Source organism: Pantherophis guttatus, chromosome 2 (genome assembly GCF_059756535.1).
Source record: "Pantherophis guttatus breed Tessera chromosome 2, ASM5975653v1, whole genome shotgun sequence".
NCBI lineage: Eukaryota > Metazoa > Chordata > Lepidosauria > Squamata > Colubridae > Pantherophis > Pantherophis guttatus.
In genome coordinates, this window is record NC_142064.1 from 207880169 (window position 1) to 207901006 (window position 20838).

Genomic DNA, 20838 nt, shown 5'->3' on the forward strand with positions numbered 1-20838 from the left:
CAGTATATCTGATGTTACTAACACATCCTCAAGCAATTTTTATGCCAATTTCTGCTTTTGATATTGTGGATGTTCAAGAAGTCTAGTATATAAGTAGTGTAATAACAATATGATTGATAAGTGCTGCTTTTAATTGCATTGACATTGATTAAGAGAGGATACCATTCAAAAGCCAGTTTAAGTTGGGTGACATAGAAACACCTGTAATAAATAAATAAAAAGATCTGAAGAAAGATAATAATGTGGGCAGGAAAAGTTTTGTCCAAAAATGTACATATTAACAGAAAGGAAATCGGCGTATTATGCAATTTTGTTCTGAGGCAGAAACAGTCCTTCCTGAAATTGTTCCTTGCCAAGTATTTGAGCTATAATCTACAAGCATGAGGGCTAAATGTCATGCATGGGTGGGGATTAAGGATATTACAGATATTGAAGTGCACTGAATTCTGGAAGGATGATCTATATTGGATTGTTGCCACTAGTGGGGGATGAGAGTTTATTTAGAACTTAGCATTTGGGGTTTACACTTCTGTAAGCCACTCAGAGTCACCATGAGTTAATTTTGGCTGGCCAAACAATTTTTTTAAAATAAATTAAACAAAACCTAATAAACAAAACTAAATATACAATATTCTTCCTCTCTCCAGATATTCTAATCAATATTTACAGGTAAACAGTTGAATAACTTGTTAACACCATATTTCCCAAATTTATATATTCCTATGTATTATAAATCTGCAGGTGACAAATGATTATTCTGCTTTCATCTGATGTAAATTTATTCATGTTTAGACTGATACATTCCTTCCATGGGTACTTGCGCTTTAGCAACATGCTATGCCCCACTGCATTTCAGCTGAATGATTTTTCACCCAATGCCATCTTGAAGGCGATTCAGAATTTTGCTGAGTAATGTTCACTTAACTTGTGGAACATACAATCTTACATACATATGCAAAGTCTGTACATGCATACACCATTGCAAAATAATTGGCTCCTTCTGCAAATTTTCTTTTTAGAGTAACAGTTGCTGTTTTCTTTTGCACTTGGAAATTTTGGAGGAAGTTTCACAATTATAATACCTCATGAATTGAGAGTAGATTCCACAGATAGTCTCCATACCTACCCTTTAATGTTTTTTTTTTACTACTTGCCCAGAATGAATTCATTAGTGCTGATAACAAATCCCTTATATCCCTTATATTTCTCACTATCACAATACAACATAAAGATTATTTGCAATTAAAAGTATGTGTATTTGCAAGCATAATTAACAACTTCTTGACTACTATTGATGAACAGTGTTGCTACTTGTATTGGTTTGGCTTGGCTGAGGTCAATGCACTGTCATTCTGAACTGGTTTCTGGAAACATGTTTGCTCATTGTCTTCTGTCCATCAACTCCCTTCTCCCATTCCATCTCTGACCCAATTTGCAGGAGAAGATCTAGAGGAATTGTCCCATGAAATTATTCTTTAGCTGCATGTAGCATCTTGGCTATTGGACCATATGACAAAATATCAATGAATTGTCCCTTAATAGTTTTCCTTTTCTTTATAGAATTCTCAACATTATTGGACACATACCCTGTATCTGGATTGAAGTTTTTAGCAATATATAAACTTTGCTACTGTTATGGTGGTGGCACAGTGGTTAGAACAGTACTGCAGGCTATTTCTGCTAACTGCCAGCTGCTTGCAATTTGGCAGATCGAATCTCACCAGGCTCAAGGTTGACTCAGCCTTCCACCCTTCTGAGGTCGGTAAAATGAGGACCCAGATTGTTGGGGGCAATATGCTGACTCTGTAAACCGCTTAGGGAGGGCTGTAAAAGCACTGTGAAGCAGTATATAAGTTTAAGTGATATTGCTATTGCTATCCTCTTTATCATTAATTGCATGAGGCTCTGGGGACTTTGGATTTGTCTGAAGTGTACTTTGAACACTTCTCAAGCCAAGAATTTTTTCTGCAGTTTTATTCTCAAAGTTTATAGATATAAATACAGCTGCCTCGCCAATTTTCATAGTGTTTCAAGGGATAAAATGTACTTGAAAAGAAATATCATGTAGGTAGAAGGCAAAGCTGTATACCGAGACACTATGTGTTTTAGGATCTATTAAGATTCTAAAAATATATTGGAATGCTCCATATACTGTGGTAAATACATGATAAATTGTAATATCAAAAATTTATCCTGCTATATTTCAAATAGTAAAAAATATTTCTTATGTTGATGGGAACATGGAAGATAAACAAGCAACTTTTCCAAAAATCTTGAAAATTCACAAGAGAATCCAAAGGAATTGAAATAGTGGAGAAGTTCAGTATTTTTAATAAATCTGGCTCATTTTCAAAGTGAATTTACAGAAAGAAGGTGAAAGTTGCTAATCTGCAATATGTTATGGAGAATGAAAGGAACAGCAAGGACATGTTCCTGTTCTGGGTTTATTTTTTCCCTCCTAAATGGTTTGCTTACTAACTGGTATTATGGATGATTGGTGAATGCAGGTTGTCCTTATTTAACAACCATTCATTCAGCAATTATTCAAAGTTACGATAGTCCTGAACCAGTGGTACTTATGACCAGTCCTTGAAGTTCTGGCCATGCCAGTTTCCCACAAGCAAAGTCAACAAGGAAGCCGACAGGGAAGGTTACAAGTTGCTCTGTGAATTGCTTTCCCCACCTCCTCCACCTGGTAGCAGCTGCACCCCAGCTCCATCACATTCATGCCATGCCTTACCTGTCTGTCAGCAGCTTGTGAGCCATCTGGGGCTTGCTTAAGCACCCATAATCCTTGCTTAATGATGACAATGGGAAATGCTAGGATTGCCATAGCTAAACAATGCGGTCACATGACATTGCACTTTATGACTGCATTGCTTAGTGCTGAAAATTCCAGCTCCATTTATCATTATTAACTGAGGACCTCTCTGTATAGAGAACATGATCTTCAGTGAACCCAAGAACAATGACAGGGTGTGGGAGTTGACCTAAGGAGGCATTCATTGTAATGCAGCTAAAAATAGCATTCTTAAGCTAAATTAAGCCTATCATTAATTCCATATAGGATGTGGAGATAATATAGCAAATTTGAAAGGGGAAAAAAGACAATGTTTACCTGTGTACTCTGGGAAACAGATAGTCAAAGGACTATGGATGATCTTCTCTTCAAAAAGATCCTTCTTGTTGAGGAAAAGAATGATGGAAGTATCTGTGAACCACTTATTGTTACAGATACTATCAAACAGCTTCATGCTTTCATGCATCCGATTCTGTCAAGATAGAGAACATTCTCAGCCCAAAAGTGAACTTAGAGCAAAAATATTGTTTTTATAATGTTTAAATTAAATTAACAAAAAGAACTTTTCCTTATATTTATTGAACACCTCAGAAAATGTTTCAGAGTGACTGATGTCAACTTCATTATGCTGAAAGCATACTTCGGCATATGGTAGAGGCTTCATCCACTATTATTTCATTTTGGTTTAAGATTGATGTCGACCGTTTGGGGAAAACAAATATGGTTTAAAAATGTAAACATTTTTATTATGTAAAGAAGTGTGGCTTTAAGAAGGACAGGGCAGAGTAAATAATACTACTTTTTATCATGGACCTACAATGCCAGTCTGGATTTACAAGCATGGACTGATATAGGCATTTGCTCTTCACTTATATACTGGTTCTCTCTAATTGGTGAAATCTGCATGTTCAAGGTACAATATAATGCTTGCATTAAAACATAACTTGCTTTCCGTACGTTCCAGATGTTTTTGTCCTTTTACTTTTTGTCCTTCTATTTGTTTTATCTTTTTTGCAATCTTTTTGTTAGTTTTATATATTAACAAAATGTGAAAAGTATTATTTTACTTATTTATTTTTAAAAATATTTTCTTTATTTTAATCCTTTGTTAGCTGCCTTGAATATTCATGTACTGTAAGTAGAAAGTCAGCATATAAACTGAACAAATCAGTAAATACTCAGAGAAAGTTTCCTTTATTTCATGTGCAGTACCTGCAGTTTTAAAACCCCATGCACTCTTCAGCCAGTATCATAAAGATATATTACACATTGCTATTTTATGATGTTATAATGCACAAAATGAAATGTAATACTGCTCTACATGGTGCAGCCCTTGACGACACATGGAAATTGTAACAGCTGGAACAGAATGAAGCAAGCAATGATAAGTAACATAAAAATATCCATATTACAGCTCTGCTACATGAGCTGCCCCAGTTGCCAGTTAGCTTCTAGGTACAATTCAAGGTGACTCTTGTATCCCCTATATACATTACATGGCACTGGGCCTAGCACCTAAAGACAACTATAATGTCTGATAGTGCCTAGCCATCCTGTTCATTTCAACAGAGTCAGCTTGCTTTGTGTCTCATCAATTAAACAAAATCATCTAACAAGACCCAGGAAATTGTCCTTCCCTGTCATCACACCTGACTTTTGGAACAACACCCTTCTGGAGATCCAACTGACCCCTACCTTGCCCACCTCTACGCTGCCTCTGAACACTTGTTTTCCTGAGTCCTTGCATTAAAATGTTTCAGGAATGCACATTTTAATGGGGGGTGGGGGAAAGATGATGTTGCAATATGTTATGTTGTCCCTTTAGACAACTGTTGTTCTTTTATATAAAGTGTCTTCATTTTATATACTGTATAATGTGGTTGACTTTTTAAAGTTGTGAAACCACTCATAAGTTTTGAGTTGGCCAGACTAGACATTTGATAAAGGAATAGGTCAGGTACAGTACCGGCCTTGCATGCAGACCATTGAATCTCTAGGTGACACAGGAAGAACTAGTAAAAAAAAATTCTGCACAATAGACTTAAATGAGTAACTGCCAAATCAGTGCAGAAAATACTAAGCTGAAGGGATTAGTGGTTTGACTTGTTGTCTGATAGCTTCATTTATTATGATTGTATCCTTACCATTTCTTCATCTTCAGCCAGAACTAAGTCATAGGCACTAAGAGCAACACAGAAGATAATGGCTGTAACTCCTTCAAAGCAATGGATCCACTTTTTTCTCTCAGACCTCTGGCCCCCCACATCAAACATCCTGCAAGCAAAATTACAGAGTTACTGATGTCAAACTCTGCAGTAACTGCAGAAGCACCATATCGCTGAAAATAAAAAAGAGGTCATTTATAAACATGGAAACAAAATGTAACTTTGAAGAAATCAATGAATTTTCATTTACTAATAATACAAAAAAAAAAAAAAAAAAAAAAAACCAACCTGAAAGATAAATCTATAGCTGGTACTGTTTTCATATCTAACCTCACAAACATTTCAATAAAGATAAAGTTCTCTTTGAGTCAAGCTTGTCTCCTAATGACTTCATGGACTTGTCCATGGCTTTTCCATGGAAACCATACAGCATATAGAATTGTCTTTTTCTGCTTGTATGACTTTTCATTTGAAAAATTTGGAAGTCATCCTTCCAATTTTCAGCTCAAGTATTCTCAAGTAATCTCCCATCCAATTTACTAATTAGGCTTCAACTAGGTTAGAGTCCAAAATATTATAAATCAGGGGTTATTTTCTGAAATAAATCATTTAGTAATACAGTCTAAAATTCTTGCAGAAGGTCCACTATACAGACTAGTTGTTTAAATTAGGACGAAATTCTTGGATTTTCTCTATAAGACATGAAAGAAATTTTCTCTGCAAAACATGAAAGAAAAGGGTGGAATACCCAAAAGGACAGATGCATGAAAATATGGACAAGCAACAAAGCTAAGCAGCATTTAAAGGGTAATTTATCTAGAAGACTATCAAACCAATTTAACACAAGGTAATATTTTTCCATATTCCAAAAGAGGGATGCACTTCACCTGAAGCTGTTGTACTTGACGATATCATGCATTTTATGAAACATGCAACTCAGCCTTGAGGCATAGAAAGAAAAATAATTGACTCTGTTGCTTCTTGAATGTACATAATTCTAAGAAAAAATGTTTTTGAAAGGTAACTGCACAAAATGGTCTTTCTTAAGAGTTTTATATCAAATCAAAGGGATTGTTTAGGTATTTCTTAATGCACCCATTTAAAATTATATTTAAATGCCTGTCTTGTTTTATTTATCTTAGAAAACAGCCCAGACATCAACACAGAAAGCGTAACAAAATATCAAAATGTAAATAAATCTAAACCAAATGTGCACCGCAAGAGGAATACATATTAAATATACCCAAGTTCAGCAGAATTCTTAGAAGAAAAATAAATAATTTCTACAGAACATGAAGAACGACAAGAGCAACTAAGCTGAAACATCTGTTTAAGAGCCTGTCCTGGATCTTAAAGTCCCAAGTATAGGGGGCTTGGCAACTTCCCTTATGTGTAAAATTCCATTCATTCCTGGAAAGAATCTGCTTTAAAATGTCACCATCTGAAACTCGGTCATGACTGCCTATTAACACCTGCAGACATTTGTAATTAGTTGATGTTTTTTGTTTTAATATCAACAGTATCAATTGGAAACCTAGGCTGCTCCTCTCAAATTTCATATGTATATTTATAGAAGCTAATTTGAACACAATGTTTATTTACTCAGTTATGGCAGTAGACTATTTGCTGAAGCATTTCTGAATTCATGTTGCATCTTCCAACCTCGGTTTGTGGAGAAGAGGAAATTGTTCTGTACTAAAACTGCAAAAAAGTGTGTGGGCTGCAACACAGTGGCTATGACTATAAATCAAGGAATTATTTTCAACGTTTGTGTGGGGGGAAATCTTTAATCTCCCTAATGGATCAAGAAATCATACGATATTCCATGTTGCTTAATGAACAGTTAAGTTGTCTAGTAAGAATTTAAAAAAGGCCCCTAATGGATTAGAAATTACCCTTCATAATGCTAGATGACTTCCCAATTAAGCTTTGCATGATTATATATCTTATCATGTTCCAAAGCTGAAATGTTACGTCCAGAATTCCAATGACTGCAGGTAAAAAGCATGGCAACTGGCCCATTGATGTCACAAGAAAACATGTTCATGCTTTAAGATTCAAAAGAACAATAAGCTTTCAAAAATAGCTCACGTAAAATACTTAAACAATGGAAATTAGCTAGATAGACAGACAGATACACACACACACAAACACACAATCTTTTCATTCACTGAACATAAAGATAACCAGAGCAATGTTTTATGTTAAGCTATTTAGTAGTACAGAGAAGAAGAAAAAGAAAAGTAGCCATAGGCACCTAGGAAGTCATAACCAAAGAAAAGAAGGAAGGAAGGAGCCAGCTTAGCCACTACCAAATGAGAGTATTGACCGAACTATACTTAGAATCTTGCACAACTGGATGAAATTCTGATTTACTTCCCCACACTTGCAATTGCTCAAAAGTCTGTAGCTGAAGGGAGTGGAACTCATTAGAACATTTTATTTAAGTACAGTAGTGTTTGTTGAAAATGGAGAGGAAAGATGAAAGAAAAAGGTCATATATGCATACTTATGCAATATTTACTTGAGGGTTAAAAAAGCTATGGCTGTCTCAAGTGTCCTTAACTCCAGTAGGTATTAACTTGACATAGGCTAAGCAGAATATTAATCCAACTATATCTGGAGTGCCATAGGATATTTTATTCTGATTTATATGAAAATGGACTACAAGCTGTGAAAAGCAATTTATTTATGAAAGTATCCTTGGTTTTTGCAGAAGTTAATAGGAACTATTTTCTCATGGTATTTAGTGTGATTCAGTTTACATTACACTTTATGACACAGAGTATTTCACTTTGCAAGAAATTGCAAATGAACTGGCCAAAACATCTAATACTAAATACATACTACATACTAATACATCTGTCTAAAGCAGAAAGCAATGTGTTAAGAAAAACCAATACCTTTAGGGTATTTGCATTAAATATACTGAGACTGTGGTATGTCATTTAAGAAAGGTAGGTATAATATGAAAGTGACATGCAACAGTCTCAATACAAATACCATAAAGTTCTTTTTTTTTAATACATTGATTTCTGCATTCTTCTAGCCGAGAAATATCAGTGTCACCCATGGCTGGAGATACATTTTGTTTTCAGAAATGGGGGTGGTGAGCAGCAGAGGTGGGGATGGGGGTGGGAAGACTGATTCTGCTATGTTCTCCTTGAATGCTAGATATAATCTGACATCAACACTGCCAAATTTTAACTCAATATAAATTCAATATCCTGCACCCTCCTTGAAACTGATTCTGATCTGTGGTTGAATTTTTCCCTTAATTTTATACACAGATTTGGAAAGCAAAAGATTGTAAGAGAGAGAGGGAGAGAGGGAGGGAGAGCGAGAGGGAGGGAGGGAGGGAGGGGAGAGAGAGAGAGAGAGAGAGAGAGAGAGAGAGAGAGAGAGAGAGAGAGAGAGAGAGAGAGAGATGCAAACTGTCAGATTTCAAAGAAATACCTTAAAATATCTCGACCTTGATCAAATTGAAACTATTTCTCCTCAAATCTGCAATAACTCTCAAGAGAGCCCACAATATACCAGACTTGACTGATTATGTGCCATGAAATTGTTTTTTACTTCTAGCAACCACACTAATAGATCTTCCCCTTGATGAATACTATCCACAGAATTCTCACTATAATATTTTGTCTATGTGTGTGCAAAACCACATTCACCTGACAGCCCTAGCTTCCTGGAGAAAAACTAAAGTAAAAAAAAAAATAATGCATAGCAAAACAACCCTGAAGCATTATTAAACAGACTCTGCCTAGAAATTCTCAGTAATGGGGTGGGAATGGGGTGGAATCAGAAAGGCCCTGAGAATTGGCAAGGAAACACTGCTGTGGGTGAGCTTCCTACCCTGCCAAAATTTTCTGTATGAATACTTGCCACTTGAAACAGTGTTCTCAGAATAGCTTCCTGCCAACCTTAAACATGGCTGTTGAGACAGGCCACCGACACCAAGGAGCAAGCCAACCATTCAGTTGAACAATGAGAGGAAGCTGAGTGGGAATTCCATTTTTAGGCAATCAACCGACATGTAAGCAAACGCTACCTTCCTCCTGACAAAATGACACACAGCAGGATTTTAATAAAGCCATATCAGATTCTCTACAGTTAAGTTTTCAACAGCTTTTCCATATGTCAGGGAGATGGGGGAGGCAGAAGAATCTCTTCCACAACCCTCTCTTTGTTACCGTTATTGCCCAAAAGTTTCTTTTGCCTACAAATATTGTTCTGAATAGTCTTCAATACTTCCTTGCCAGTGGAAAAAATATACTAAACTAATCTATAATTCTTAGAAAAAAATTGTTTTCAGTGTTTATTCCTTATACATATGTCAACTGATTACGCTTGGTTTTTGGCTGGATAACCTTAAACTGACTCCCCTGAGAAGCATGATGTTTAATATTCCCCTAATAGCATCCTAGTAACCACACCTAGTCATAATTTAATTATATTATTTTATACCCCCAAATCCTTGTTTGGAACAACTCTTCTGTTTCCTGACCTGTATTCCCAGGATGTCCTGTTTTTCTTCCATCTACAAACTATCTTGAATTTCTCCTGGGGTTTCTGAATTCAAAATCTTCAAGCTAACAGCTTGAGACATTAGCATAATTTATGAAGCACGCAACCTTTCTTTGAACTCTCCAAGTCTTTGTTACTCTCTCTTTAAATTACCAGACCTTAGCTCTGCCTCAGCTACTGGGGAAAGATTTACAACAGGCTAATCAAAGCTCTGAGACTTGTAAATTGCTTTACTTTCTCTTTGCACCAATCTGGGATACAACTTGGGGGTGGGGCGGGGGGGACTATTCTGCTAGCTGACATGGATAGACTGGAACGAGTTAACAAGAGTACAAAAAAAGAAACTGGGCCACTTAAGAGACTCAAGAATGAATAATGAACATCTGCTTAGAAAAAAAGGTGTGTTATTTCAAAAACGCCTGAAGCAGAAGTTTTTTTCATACATACCCACAGGAAAGAAATGAATACACATCTAAAGGCATTATTGATTTTATTTATAACATTTTAAACATTAATGAAGGATAGAAGGATAGAAGAGGTTCTATAGCCTACTTTTTAAAAAATTGGATCCAGAGTACAATTTGGAAAAAAGAAATGGGCATGAAAGAAAAGGAAAGAAATTACTGTGAAAATACAGTGACTGTAAGAATAGAAAGTATGAATCCTGTATGAGAAAGCTTTAACGAAAAAAATAAAAACTAAACATAAAGAAAAAGGATATGGAAATTTGGAAGAGAATGAAAATAGAATTGCACTGCAGAGTGACACTGAAGTCCTATAGTTATGGGAGCATACTAAATGTGGTTGAATGGAATAATGAAGGGAAAGACGCATGAATAAGAGGAGAAAATGTATCATAGAAACCTGCAAAAAGGAAGAGATATTTTGATAATATATATAGCAATAAAAAAGATAATTGCAAAGAATTTTGTCAAAGAAAGCAGGTAATAATTAAGATAAAAAGAAATGCAGAATGATTTTGATAAGAAAGAAAAATGGCTTTAGAAATGGGTGAAGAGAATTAAACAATGACTCTCCAGCAAATTAATAGAATTAAAAATAATAATTGGGAATGAAGCTAAGGTAAGGAACATTGGCGACCTGTAGGGGAATTGCAATGATGTCAGAAAAATGGAATTAAAACAAATGTTATAAGTACTAATGTCCAAAAAGAAAAAATGATGAAAGGAGATCATAAATGTTGTGAAATATTTAAAAATGATAAAGCTGCTGTTATAGATGACATAGTTCAAGAAGTCTTTAAATATAAATGAAGTTTGTTTATGGAATGGCTGCATAACTCATTTACATGTGTGTGAAAACTGAATATATGAACAGTGAGTTAAGTATAACAGTATATGTGGAGGGGGAAGAATCATAAATTAAACAAAAAACAGGTTAAGAGGCATGGTAAATGTCTCAGAAGGAACCTTCCTTCTTGCATTGTAAAAGTAAGTGAGGAAGAGATGTACATTCAAAATTGCAAGGTTCTGTTAATGAATTAATGTAATGTACTAACTTTACAATAAAACGTCTGGGTGTACTTCTTTTACTTGCAAACTAATAGTAAGGCTAGTATTCTTCTAATGCAAAATATGCATAAGTGATTTCAAAACCTAAAGAGAGATTAGCTAGTTAAGTATAAGGGAAGGTGGCAGGGTGGGAAGGTGGCAGAAGTCTAATTTATGTGATTAGTATAAGCAAAATTTCTGAAGCCTTATTCCAGACGAAGGATTTTCAGGCCAGATTTTTGCTCTTCAGCAATTTTAAATGACTTTCAAATGTAATATCATAGATTAGCTGCAGCACAATTTTAAATTGTATCATTTTGCACTTCACCATAGATTGAAACCCCTAATATTTCCTATCTATGACAAATTTAAATCCACCTGCAGGAAACTGTATCTGTTCCCAAGGCTAGATAAAGGAAGAGGCTTGGTTTCCTGTTGAGAGGCCATAAAAACAGGCATGAATCTCTGAGAATGGGAAAAAAATGCCAGGCTGAAAATAATGCTAACACATTCAAACCTTTAGCAGATGTACCAGCATGGTCAGTTGACTGAAGTCAGGATGCTGGGGACAAACATCCAAATGGCCAGTCACAATAAAAAAACCTATGAAGCCAAGAAAATATCTTAAATTGGCTTCTAGAAATGTCTGAACTTGCCTCCAGATAATAATAGTTTGTGAACCATTCGGTATAAAATTTAAATTGTGGCATTATCAGAACTGTGACTTCCTGGATCTGGAAATTTCCACAAGATCATGTGCTACTCTGCAGGCTAGGATCATGCAGAGTGTTGGCTTTGTCTGTAGACTGCGTAGTTTCCAAAAGTACTGTGAGTTTCTAAACAGTCTCGAGTTGACTGGCAATGTTGTCCCTTTCAGGAACAATAACATCATATATAATTGCAACTTAGGCTTCTAGAGGAATAAGCAGAGATAAGGCAAAAGAACAATTCTATGCATAGTTACAAATTATCCTGAGTTCATTACTTAAAAGAAATTAATCTTATTGCTGGTGATTGGAATGCTCATGCTGGCAGCAATCGAAAAGGCTGGGAATTACTGAGCAAATGACAATGGCCTATTCTGCTTTTCACTTGCAGCAGCGAATGGGCTAATAATTGGAAACAGCTTATTTCAGAATCCACTGAAATATCAATTAAGATAGGAGGTCACTTAGTGAAAAAGATACATCAGACCTTGACTGTTTTTTAGCAACTGCTGGTTTTGAACATCGTTCATGGAATCTCCACCCCGGACCACCCCAATGATGCCCTTGAAATGAAGTCCCGGTGCCTGGAGGCCATGCGGATCTGGATGGGGAGAAACAGACTCAGGCTCAACCCATCCAAGACTGAGTGGCTGTGGTTTCTGGCAACCTGATATAGTCAATTGGTGCCATCACTGACTACTGGGGGCGAGTCATTGGCCCCCACGGAGAGGGCTCGCAACTTAGGCATCCTCCTGGATTCACAGCTGTCTTTAGAAGAGCACTTGATGGCTGTGGCTGGGAGAACTTTCTATCAGGTCCGCCTGATACGACAGTTGCGTCCCTTTCTGGATCGGGACTCCTTACACATGGTCACTCATGCCCTCGTCACTTCCCGCCTGGACTACTGTAATGCTCTCTACATGGGGCTTCCCTTGAGGAGCACCCGGAGGCTCCAGCTGGTTCAGAGTGCGGCCGCGCGGGTGGTTATGGGAGCGATGTGGCGATCCCATGTGACACTTCTCCTGCGTGAGCTGCACTGGCTCCCGGTGGTTTCCAGGTGCGCTTCAAGGTTTTGGTTACCACCTTTAGAGCGCTCCATGGGTTAGGACCAGGGTACTTACGGGACCGCCTTCTGCCACCAGTAGCCTCTCACTGGCCAGTATGCTCACATAGAGAGGGGCTCCTCAGGGTGCCGTCGGCCAAACAGTGTTGACTGGCGGCCCCCAGGGGCAGAGCCTTCTCTATGGGGGCACCTGCTATCTGGAATGAGCTCCCCCCGGATTTACGCACCTTCCGCCGTGCCCTCAAGACCTATTTATTTCAACAGGCTGGCCTGGCCTAACTTCCCTTTTAATTGTAACTTTTAAAACTGGTTTTAAAACAGTAGGGGTGTTTTTAAATTGTTTTGGGCCAAATTATTTAATGGGTTTTTATATTGTCTTTTAAATTTTGTAGTTTGTGTGTTTTATCTTTCTGGCTGTTCACCGCCCTGAGTCCTTCGGGAGTAGGGCGGTATATAAATCTAATAAAATGAAATGAAATGAAATGAAATAAAGTCTGATCAATGAGAGACATTGATGTGGGTCTAACTATAATCTTTTATATACAATTCTACAACTGAAATGAACTGCTCCTAATGCAGCCACTCCCAAACACTATGAATGAGTGAAACTACAAGATCTTACTTCCAAACAATCCATCCAAATAATGCTCACCAACCAATTTGCATCCCTGAATGTCAGGAAGATGTAAGCAATTGAATGCTACAGTTCTCAGAAATAATTAACAAAAGCACCAAAGAAATGTTTCTATATCATAACAGTGAATATGAACGTGGATTTCAGATGAATACCTAACATGGTAGACGAATAAAACAATGTAAATCCAAAGATATGATACAATATTGACAGCTTAATAAGGAACTCTACACCTGCCTGAAAGCAGTATGGTTTACTAGGATAGAGTTTGAAAAGAATTTCAAGGAACTACATGTTTCAATAAATATTGCGCTCTTTAGACCAGGGGTGTCAAACTCAAGGCCCACAGGCCGGATCCGGTCCAAGGGATGCTTAAATTCGGCTCACAGGGCCGGCCTGGAAATATCAAAGGACTGGCCTGCGATGCCTCTGGCACCCAAAATAGGCCGCGTATGCCCCCTCACAGGCCTCTGCACACCGGTTTTTGACCAGCAGAGTGCTGCTGGAGGCCGGGGAGTCCAAAAACAGGCTGCATGGGGGCCTCAGGGAGTCTCTGCGTGCCCCATTTTTGGCTGGCAGGGTGCTGCAGGAGGCGTCCATCCCATCTCCACACACCCTACCCTGGGTGGAGAACTACAATACTGATCCAGCCTTCGAAGAAATCCAGTTTGACTCCCCTGATTTAGACTATATTAACCCCCACAGATAAATTTCAAAGCATGCATGTCAACATCCAAAACACAAATGACATTTTACATGGTCAGAATTGAATTGATTTGAGTCACTGGCATGAATACTCCCTGTTCTGGAAGAAACCACCACCACTTCTTAACTGTCCAGATGGAACCACTTAAGAATATGAGCTCAGGATCTCTGAAATAAAAGCTGTCACCTATTAATTTAAAAAGTTGGAAAACAGTTGGAGCAGATGAAATCACTATAGAATTACTAAAGATTGGTGGCGATACACTAAATTGACCACTTATTCCTCCAAATGAACTGACATACTGAGAAAATAAAGGCAATAAAAATTCACATTTTCAATAAAGAAGACAATCAGATGTGCAAGAATTACCATGGGATTACCCTGGTATTAATTAAATGAGATATTTAAGAAAGTAATACAACAAAGGCATCAGAAAAGAAATTGCCTCAGAAAAATAGGTTGGCTTCCAGTCTAGAAGAGGATGTTGTGACTAAATATTTGTATGTATCAGCAAATACTTGAGGAATGCATTAAGTGTAGAAAGAAATCATTCTGGGTTCATTGACTTTACAACAGCTGACAGCATACATCAGCCAGTGCCATGAAAAGAACCCATAACAGAAAGTATACTGGCTAAAATAGTACATCTCCTGCAGAAGATATAGGTAATCCTCAGTTAACAATGGTACAGTAATTTGGATCAAGATTTCAGTTCGCTAAGTGATGTGGTCATGAACTGCGACATCATGTGACTGCATCACTTCGTGATGGCAATCCCAGCATTCCTTGTTGCCATGATTATACAAGGTTCATGGGTCATTAAGCAAGTCCCAGGCAGGTGCCAAGAAACCAACAGCAAGTAAGTTGTGGGCAAGATAAGGGTGGTGAGGCTGGGGGTGGCTGCTGCTGAGTTGGGAAAGATACGCGAGTGCACCACGAGGCACGGTATGAACATTGCTGGACAGGCAGGCTGCTACCAGGTAGGGAGGTGTGAGTGACTTATTGGAGCAACTAGCAATCTTCCCTGCCAGCTTTTCTAATGACTTTGCTTATTTGAGATGTAATCCCAAGGTGTGAATGACTATGTGGGAGAATAAATTAAACTTAAATAAATGGATTTACTGATTTCAGCAGGTGGATTTCATGATTTGGGAGACAAATGTATTCTGTGCTGTCATCTTCATTAAGAAACATACATGCATTTGCAGCCCGGGATCCTTTTGGATTTAGCAATGATGCTGGCAAAATGATTTTAATGTTGAGGAGAAGCTGTTTATCCACTTTGGCTGATAACATAGGTACAAACTCTATCTGAAGGAGAGAGATGTCATTTCATTTAATGAGGGCACTGTAGGGCATCCTTTGAAGACAGTCCAGAAACTGCAGTTAGGCCAAGTAGTGAATGGTGTCTCTATGAAAAACTACATATCAATATTCAAACGGGAACACTAGTTGCTGGTTGCCTTCTGAATGCAAATCAAAGTGCTCAAAATTTCTTCTGAATTACCTATTCCCATATAATCTATCTCTCACTCTCAGGTCTAATAAAAGTCTTGCTATGGAAGCATTTGACTCGAAATTCTGTTTTCTTCATGGTGAGATCTCTTTTAGGGAACCATGTCACTGATATAGAAAGAAATCTCCTGGTTACACAATTTAGAAAGTGCCTCAATTGTTATGTGGTTGGACTTTAAATGCTAGTTTGGGTTTCATATTTTAATGTTGTTTTTACATATTTTATTGTATGTTTGTAAGCCACCCAAAGTCATTAAGAAAATGAATGGCACATAGATCTTTTAAATAATTAATAACCGTAATGTGATTTTTCAGAGTTTCCATAAATGGGAATCTAACCTGAGTGTCACTATTTAATGTGTGGCTCACCCTAAATTTAGTTTTTCAACTTCAAAAACAGTCATCCATCCATCCATCCATCTGCCATCTGGAAATATAGTTAAGAACATGTACATATCTTTAGATAATATGAAAATATGCACGTGAAACTATAGTAAATGTGACTTTTAATAAGTGCTATAATAATATAAGTATCCTGCAAAGAAGGAGAAATGCTATGACAAGCCTGTTTTCAATAGCTTGGTAATATCTATCAAAGGTAACTCCATAAAAAAGAGATATTACTGACAAGAGAAAGATAAAACACTCATTTTTGGAGTAATAAGGACCTAGCCTTCCTGAGACAAGGAATATTAATGGAGAGAAACCAGCCAAGTCTTGGTGGAAAATATAAATATTACTTTTTTAAAGAAAATATTTCATAACACTCTGTTCATTACTCATTGCTTTTTATTGAAGAATTTAATTTCTATATTCCAATGATTGCAAATTTAAATGTAGCTAAGCGTAAGGGCAAAAGTTCAGAATATTTTCAAAATAATTTCTTTCCCTTGGCTTGTCTCACACAAAGTACCAAGTCAAATGAAGGTAAGGGCCATTTACTTACATCTCGCTTAACATCAACAAATTTTCTTTACTAAAATTACCTATTTATTTCCCTCCTAGTGAGATATGGGAAAGATGATTTTTTGGGGGGATAACTTTTAAAATATTTCTTGGTTTACTTTAATATATTCTCTAATGCAATTTTTACCTGTTTTCCCTTCAGCATACTCATTAAAAACGATGCTGCAACACTCAACTCCTCTAAATTATTTGTGTAAAATAGTTATAAGGCAATATTAGATAGTAACGGCTCTGTGTTTAATACGATGTCCAAATGTCTTGTGTTGTTTTGTACTAAAATGGTAGCAACAATTCTATTTCCCTGTTCTTTAGAGGGGAAGCAAACTGAGGTTTGGGGGGGTGGGGTGTTCTTGGTGCTCTCTGAGCTTGGTTGTTTTCTTGCTAGATGTTTCATTACCCAAACTAGGTAACATCATCAATGCTAGTCAAGAGTAAAGCAAAATTTTGGAACAGATCTTTTGCTTTGGCATCTTTTATCTGAGGAATATTTTAACACTGCATTATCTTCCCCAGAGCTTTTAATTCTCACAAATTCAATTGTTTTGCTATGGATGCTACTCATATACACTACCTAAATTTCCATCTGAACTATCACAACTGTTCTTTCTACATGCACACACACTTTTTACAGTTCTTCCTAAAGCCTGCTCTGGTAACTTTTTTTTTAAAAAAAGGTCATTTACTTTTCCTTCCTTTTTGCTGCATGGAGATAAATGTACTGAATATTAACTTCTTGAGAGAAGACTGCAGCTAATTCTGTCAACGATCAAACTGGATTATGTCAGATGTACTGTTGCTAGCAAAGATGAGATCAGCCTAAAATCTGCTATTGCAGAGGAAAATACTGCACAGGTTTTGGGACGCATTTTGCTTTCATCTGCATATCAAACTATGCTAACTGTTCTGTATCAAAAGAGCCTGACTTCTGATCTTTTCATTACCAAGTATCATTTATAAAACCTGAAAAACAGTCTTCTTTTTCATCCTTCCCAGAAGTCTTCATTCATTACTAAACAGCTGAGATTGTCAAGGATATCTCAATTCTTAGCAGCCTGTTTAAAGCTCAAAGCAGGTGAGGAATGACATTTCCATATACATCATTCATTCACATGCAAATATACCGAATGGTTTCAGAATAATTGTTGGGACATAAAAGTGATCTTTCCTGCTTTTGCACTCACACCCTCACAAGCCCGCCTCCTCCTAGTAGGCTTAAGTAACACTGTCCAGCAGTTTAAATATTATGTAGGTCTTGTAAATTACAACGCTCCCTGCAAGATGCATATAATATGGTACCTCTGCATTACATGCACATAAGAGAGCCAAAATCCAACTTTATCTTTTGACTGTAATGAGTTCCTTTTGTCAAAGAAAAGAAAAGTACAATTTTATGAACTTACTTGAAATGCAAGTCCTTGAAGGTAAAATGAGTCTCTACAATGCCTGTAGTCTTCACTCTGGTTCTCAGCACATCTTGCTGGGTTGGAATATAATCCATTTTGGCTATCCTCTCCAAATCATTCAGGTAGCTGAAGGAAAAAAAATGTTGGGGGTTAACAAACTATCTTACCTGATGTCCTCAAGATGTACCAAATTCTATACCAGCAGTAAGAGCTATCATTCGCAGCCAGCATAGCTATTATCTCATGCCCTGAGGAAGGCAGCTTTAGAAAAATGAAACCCATTTCTATTGATCAACAGAGATAAGGCATATTCATGGGGAGGAAGGGGAGGCGAGGGAACAGAATAATTCTCCTTATTCCATGTGTCTTAATTCTCAGAGTATCTCTTCCTAAACAGTTGTCCCAAAGGTGCTTTTTCCAAAAGGCAACTGGATTTTCTTGGTTTTTTCTTTGAAAACATTTCATGTCTCATCCAAGAAGCTTCTTCAGTTCTAATTGAAGAACTAACTTCAGTTCTAACTCCCTAATCAGTTATTTCCATATGAATGGAGACTAGCATGCTCACGATGTATAAAAGTACCTTGAGACAAAGATGAAAAACACAAAGGGACATTTTACCATGCATGGTGGACTTGCAAAAAAGCCAAAAATTCTGGATATATATAAATGATACAAGGAATGTTAAAGCTTACCACTGCAAAGAAACCAGGTTTTTTTAAAAATTGGGAATAATGGACATTTAATTAGAAAATACTCATGGAAGATTAATTTTGTATATAGTAATGGCAGAAGATTATTACATGCACAAAGATGGAAGAGATTTATTTTGTCCCATCCTAGTTTATGGAACTCTTCCTCTCCCCACCCCCTCAAGCCCGGAGGTATGAATGGTCCCATTTTGTTTTTTAATATTCTATAAGGCAGCTGAGGCAATTATTTTTTTATTTATTTTATTTATTTATTTTATTTGATTTCTATACCGCCCTACTCCCGAAGGACTCAGGGCGGTGCACAGCCAAACAATAAAATACATACATACAAAATTTAAAAGTGGAATTAAAATCAAATTAAATAGTTTTGGCCCAGACAAATTAAAACCCCAATCAATTTAAAACCTATTTTAAAATTTGAATATATAAAATACTAAAAATTAAAAAATTAAAAAATCTTTTATAAAAGAGGGAGAAAATTAGGCCAGGCCCGCCTGGTGAAATAAAAAGGTCTTTAAGGCGCGGCGGAAGGTGCGCAGATCCAGGATCCTCCGTATCTCTGGGGGGAGCTCCTTCCAGATAGTTGGTGCCCCCACAGAGAAGGCTCTCCCCCTGGGGGCCACCAGTCGGCATTGTTTGGCCGACGGCACCTGGAGGAGCCCCTCTCTATGGGAGCGTACCGGCCGGTGGGAGGCTATTGGTGGTAGTAGGCGGTCCCGCAAGTACCCAGGTCCTGAGCCATGGAGGCTCTCCAATTAAGAGGCTGTCTGGCCTCTAATAGTTCTGAATCACAACATCATCTATATTTAATTTTGAGGTTTGCTATAGACTACCTAGAATCTTCCAGGATTGGACTGACTATCAGTATTTTTTTTTAACAGTAACAGAGTTGGAAGGGACCTTGGAGGTCATCTAGTCCAAACCCCTGCTCACGCAGGAGACCTGTACTAGGTTTTCAAACCGCCAAACTACCAACCTTTCTGATCAACAAACTCAGTGTCTTGGCCACTGAGCCACCTAGTCAGGCTTGTACTGAAAGTATTGAAAGAAGAGAGAGGAAAACAGAATCCTACATTACCAGCCAAGATATATCACTCTCTCCAAAATCCTTCTAAAATGTTCCTACCTCAAACCTACACAAGAAATCAGTTCCCCGCCTCTCACTTGTAACCTCTGATAGTATTTTTAGAATGAGACAAAAGCAAGTAAAAGAGATGTAATTACTTTAATACAAGAAAGCTATTACATGAAGTTTGACAAATGTCAACTGATGTTCAGGATACCATTTTGATACAGGTTCCATGTTGATATAAATCTTAAAAGTTGTTTCTGAATTGTAAAATGGCTATCCTTGTCACTATCATTGCACATGTTATTGTTCAGACTTTGTAATTCTATAAAAACAGTAGAGGAAGAAAAACTCATTAAAGGGGAAGTTCAATTTTGACAAAACTGAAGTAGTGTTACAATGAAAGATGCTGTTTTGCACATTGTTGTATTTCATTGTTCTGAGCTGTGCAACACTTGGAATTAGAAGGTGCCTAACATTCTTGAGAAATATACCCAGGTCTGCAGTCCACTCACCCACCATCATCATTTTATGTCAATTACGGCTGCATAATAACATACATTCAATAGAATTTTCTGGAAAGAGGAAATATTCATCACTATGGCAATAAACCAAGGAAAATGTGCAAATGCAGAAACAATTTACGTCTACGTGCCATTTAAAGTCAAAACGCTACAGCTCTCCTTCCTAATAACAAAAGGGAAGTCTTTGGGGAGAAGAGAGGGGACAGTTAGTGGAGTGTTTCAGACAGAAAACATCAGAGTAAAGGGGGGGGGAGAAACCTCTCTCAAAGGCCAGGAAAAAAATCCAATTTGCCAGCGTCCATTGTTTCACTTGCAAAGCAGGAGGAAGAAAAGCAAGGTAGTCAGCAGATCAGAATCCCTTGAATATACTTGTTCTTTAAAGTTTTATTTTACTGCTTCATCTTTATATTTCACAGAAATATTTATTGTAATCAAGGCATCTATGAAATATGAAATGCAGCATGAAAATAAGATCAGGGAGCCTTGTCAAACAGAAAAAAAAATTGATTTCTTTAACCAGCGGTGTTTCACTCAA

At 37.2% G+C, this 20838-nt stretch overlaps 1 protein-coding gene across 1 annotated transcript in view; it reads right to left on the reverse strand.

Annotated features, from left to right (window-relative positions):
* The window catches only part of GNAI2 (G protein subunit alpha i2), a 105647-nt gene that overhangs the window by 4784 nt on the left and 80025 nt on the right, over positions 1 to 20838 (reverse strand). The window contains exons 5-7 of the mRNA XM_034440757.3: positions 17998 to 18126; positions 4945 to 5074; positions 3119 to 3272 (exon numbers count right to left, since the gene is read on the reverse strand). Coding sequence (XP_034296648.1) covers positions 3119 to 3272; positions 4945 to 5074; positions 17998 to 18126 — 413 coding nt within the window. The remainder of the gene's footprint in view (positions 1 to 3118; positions 3273 to 4944; positions 5075 to 17997; positions 18127 to 20838) is intronic.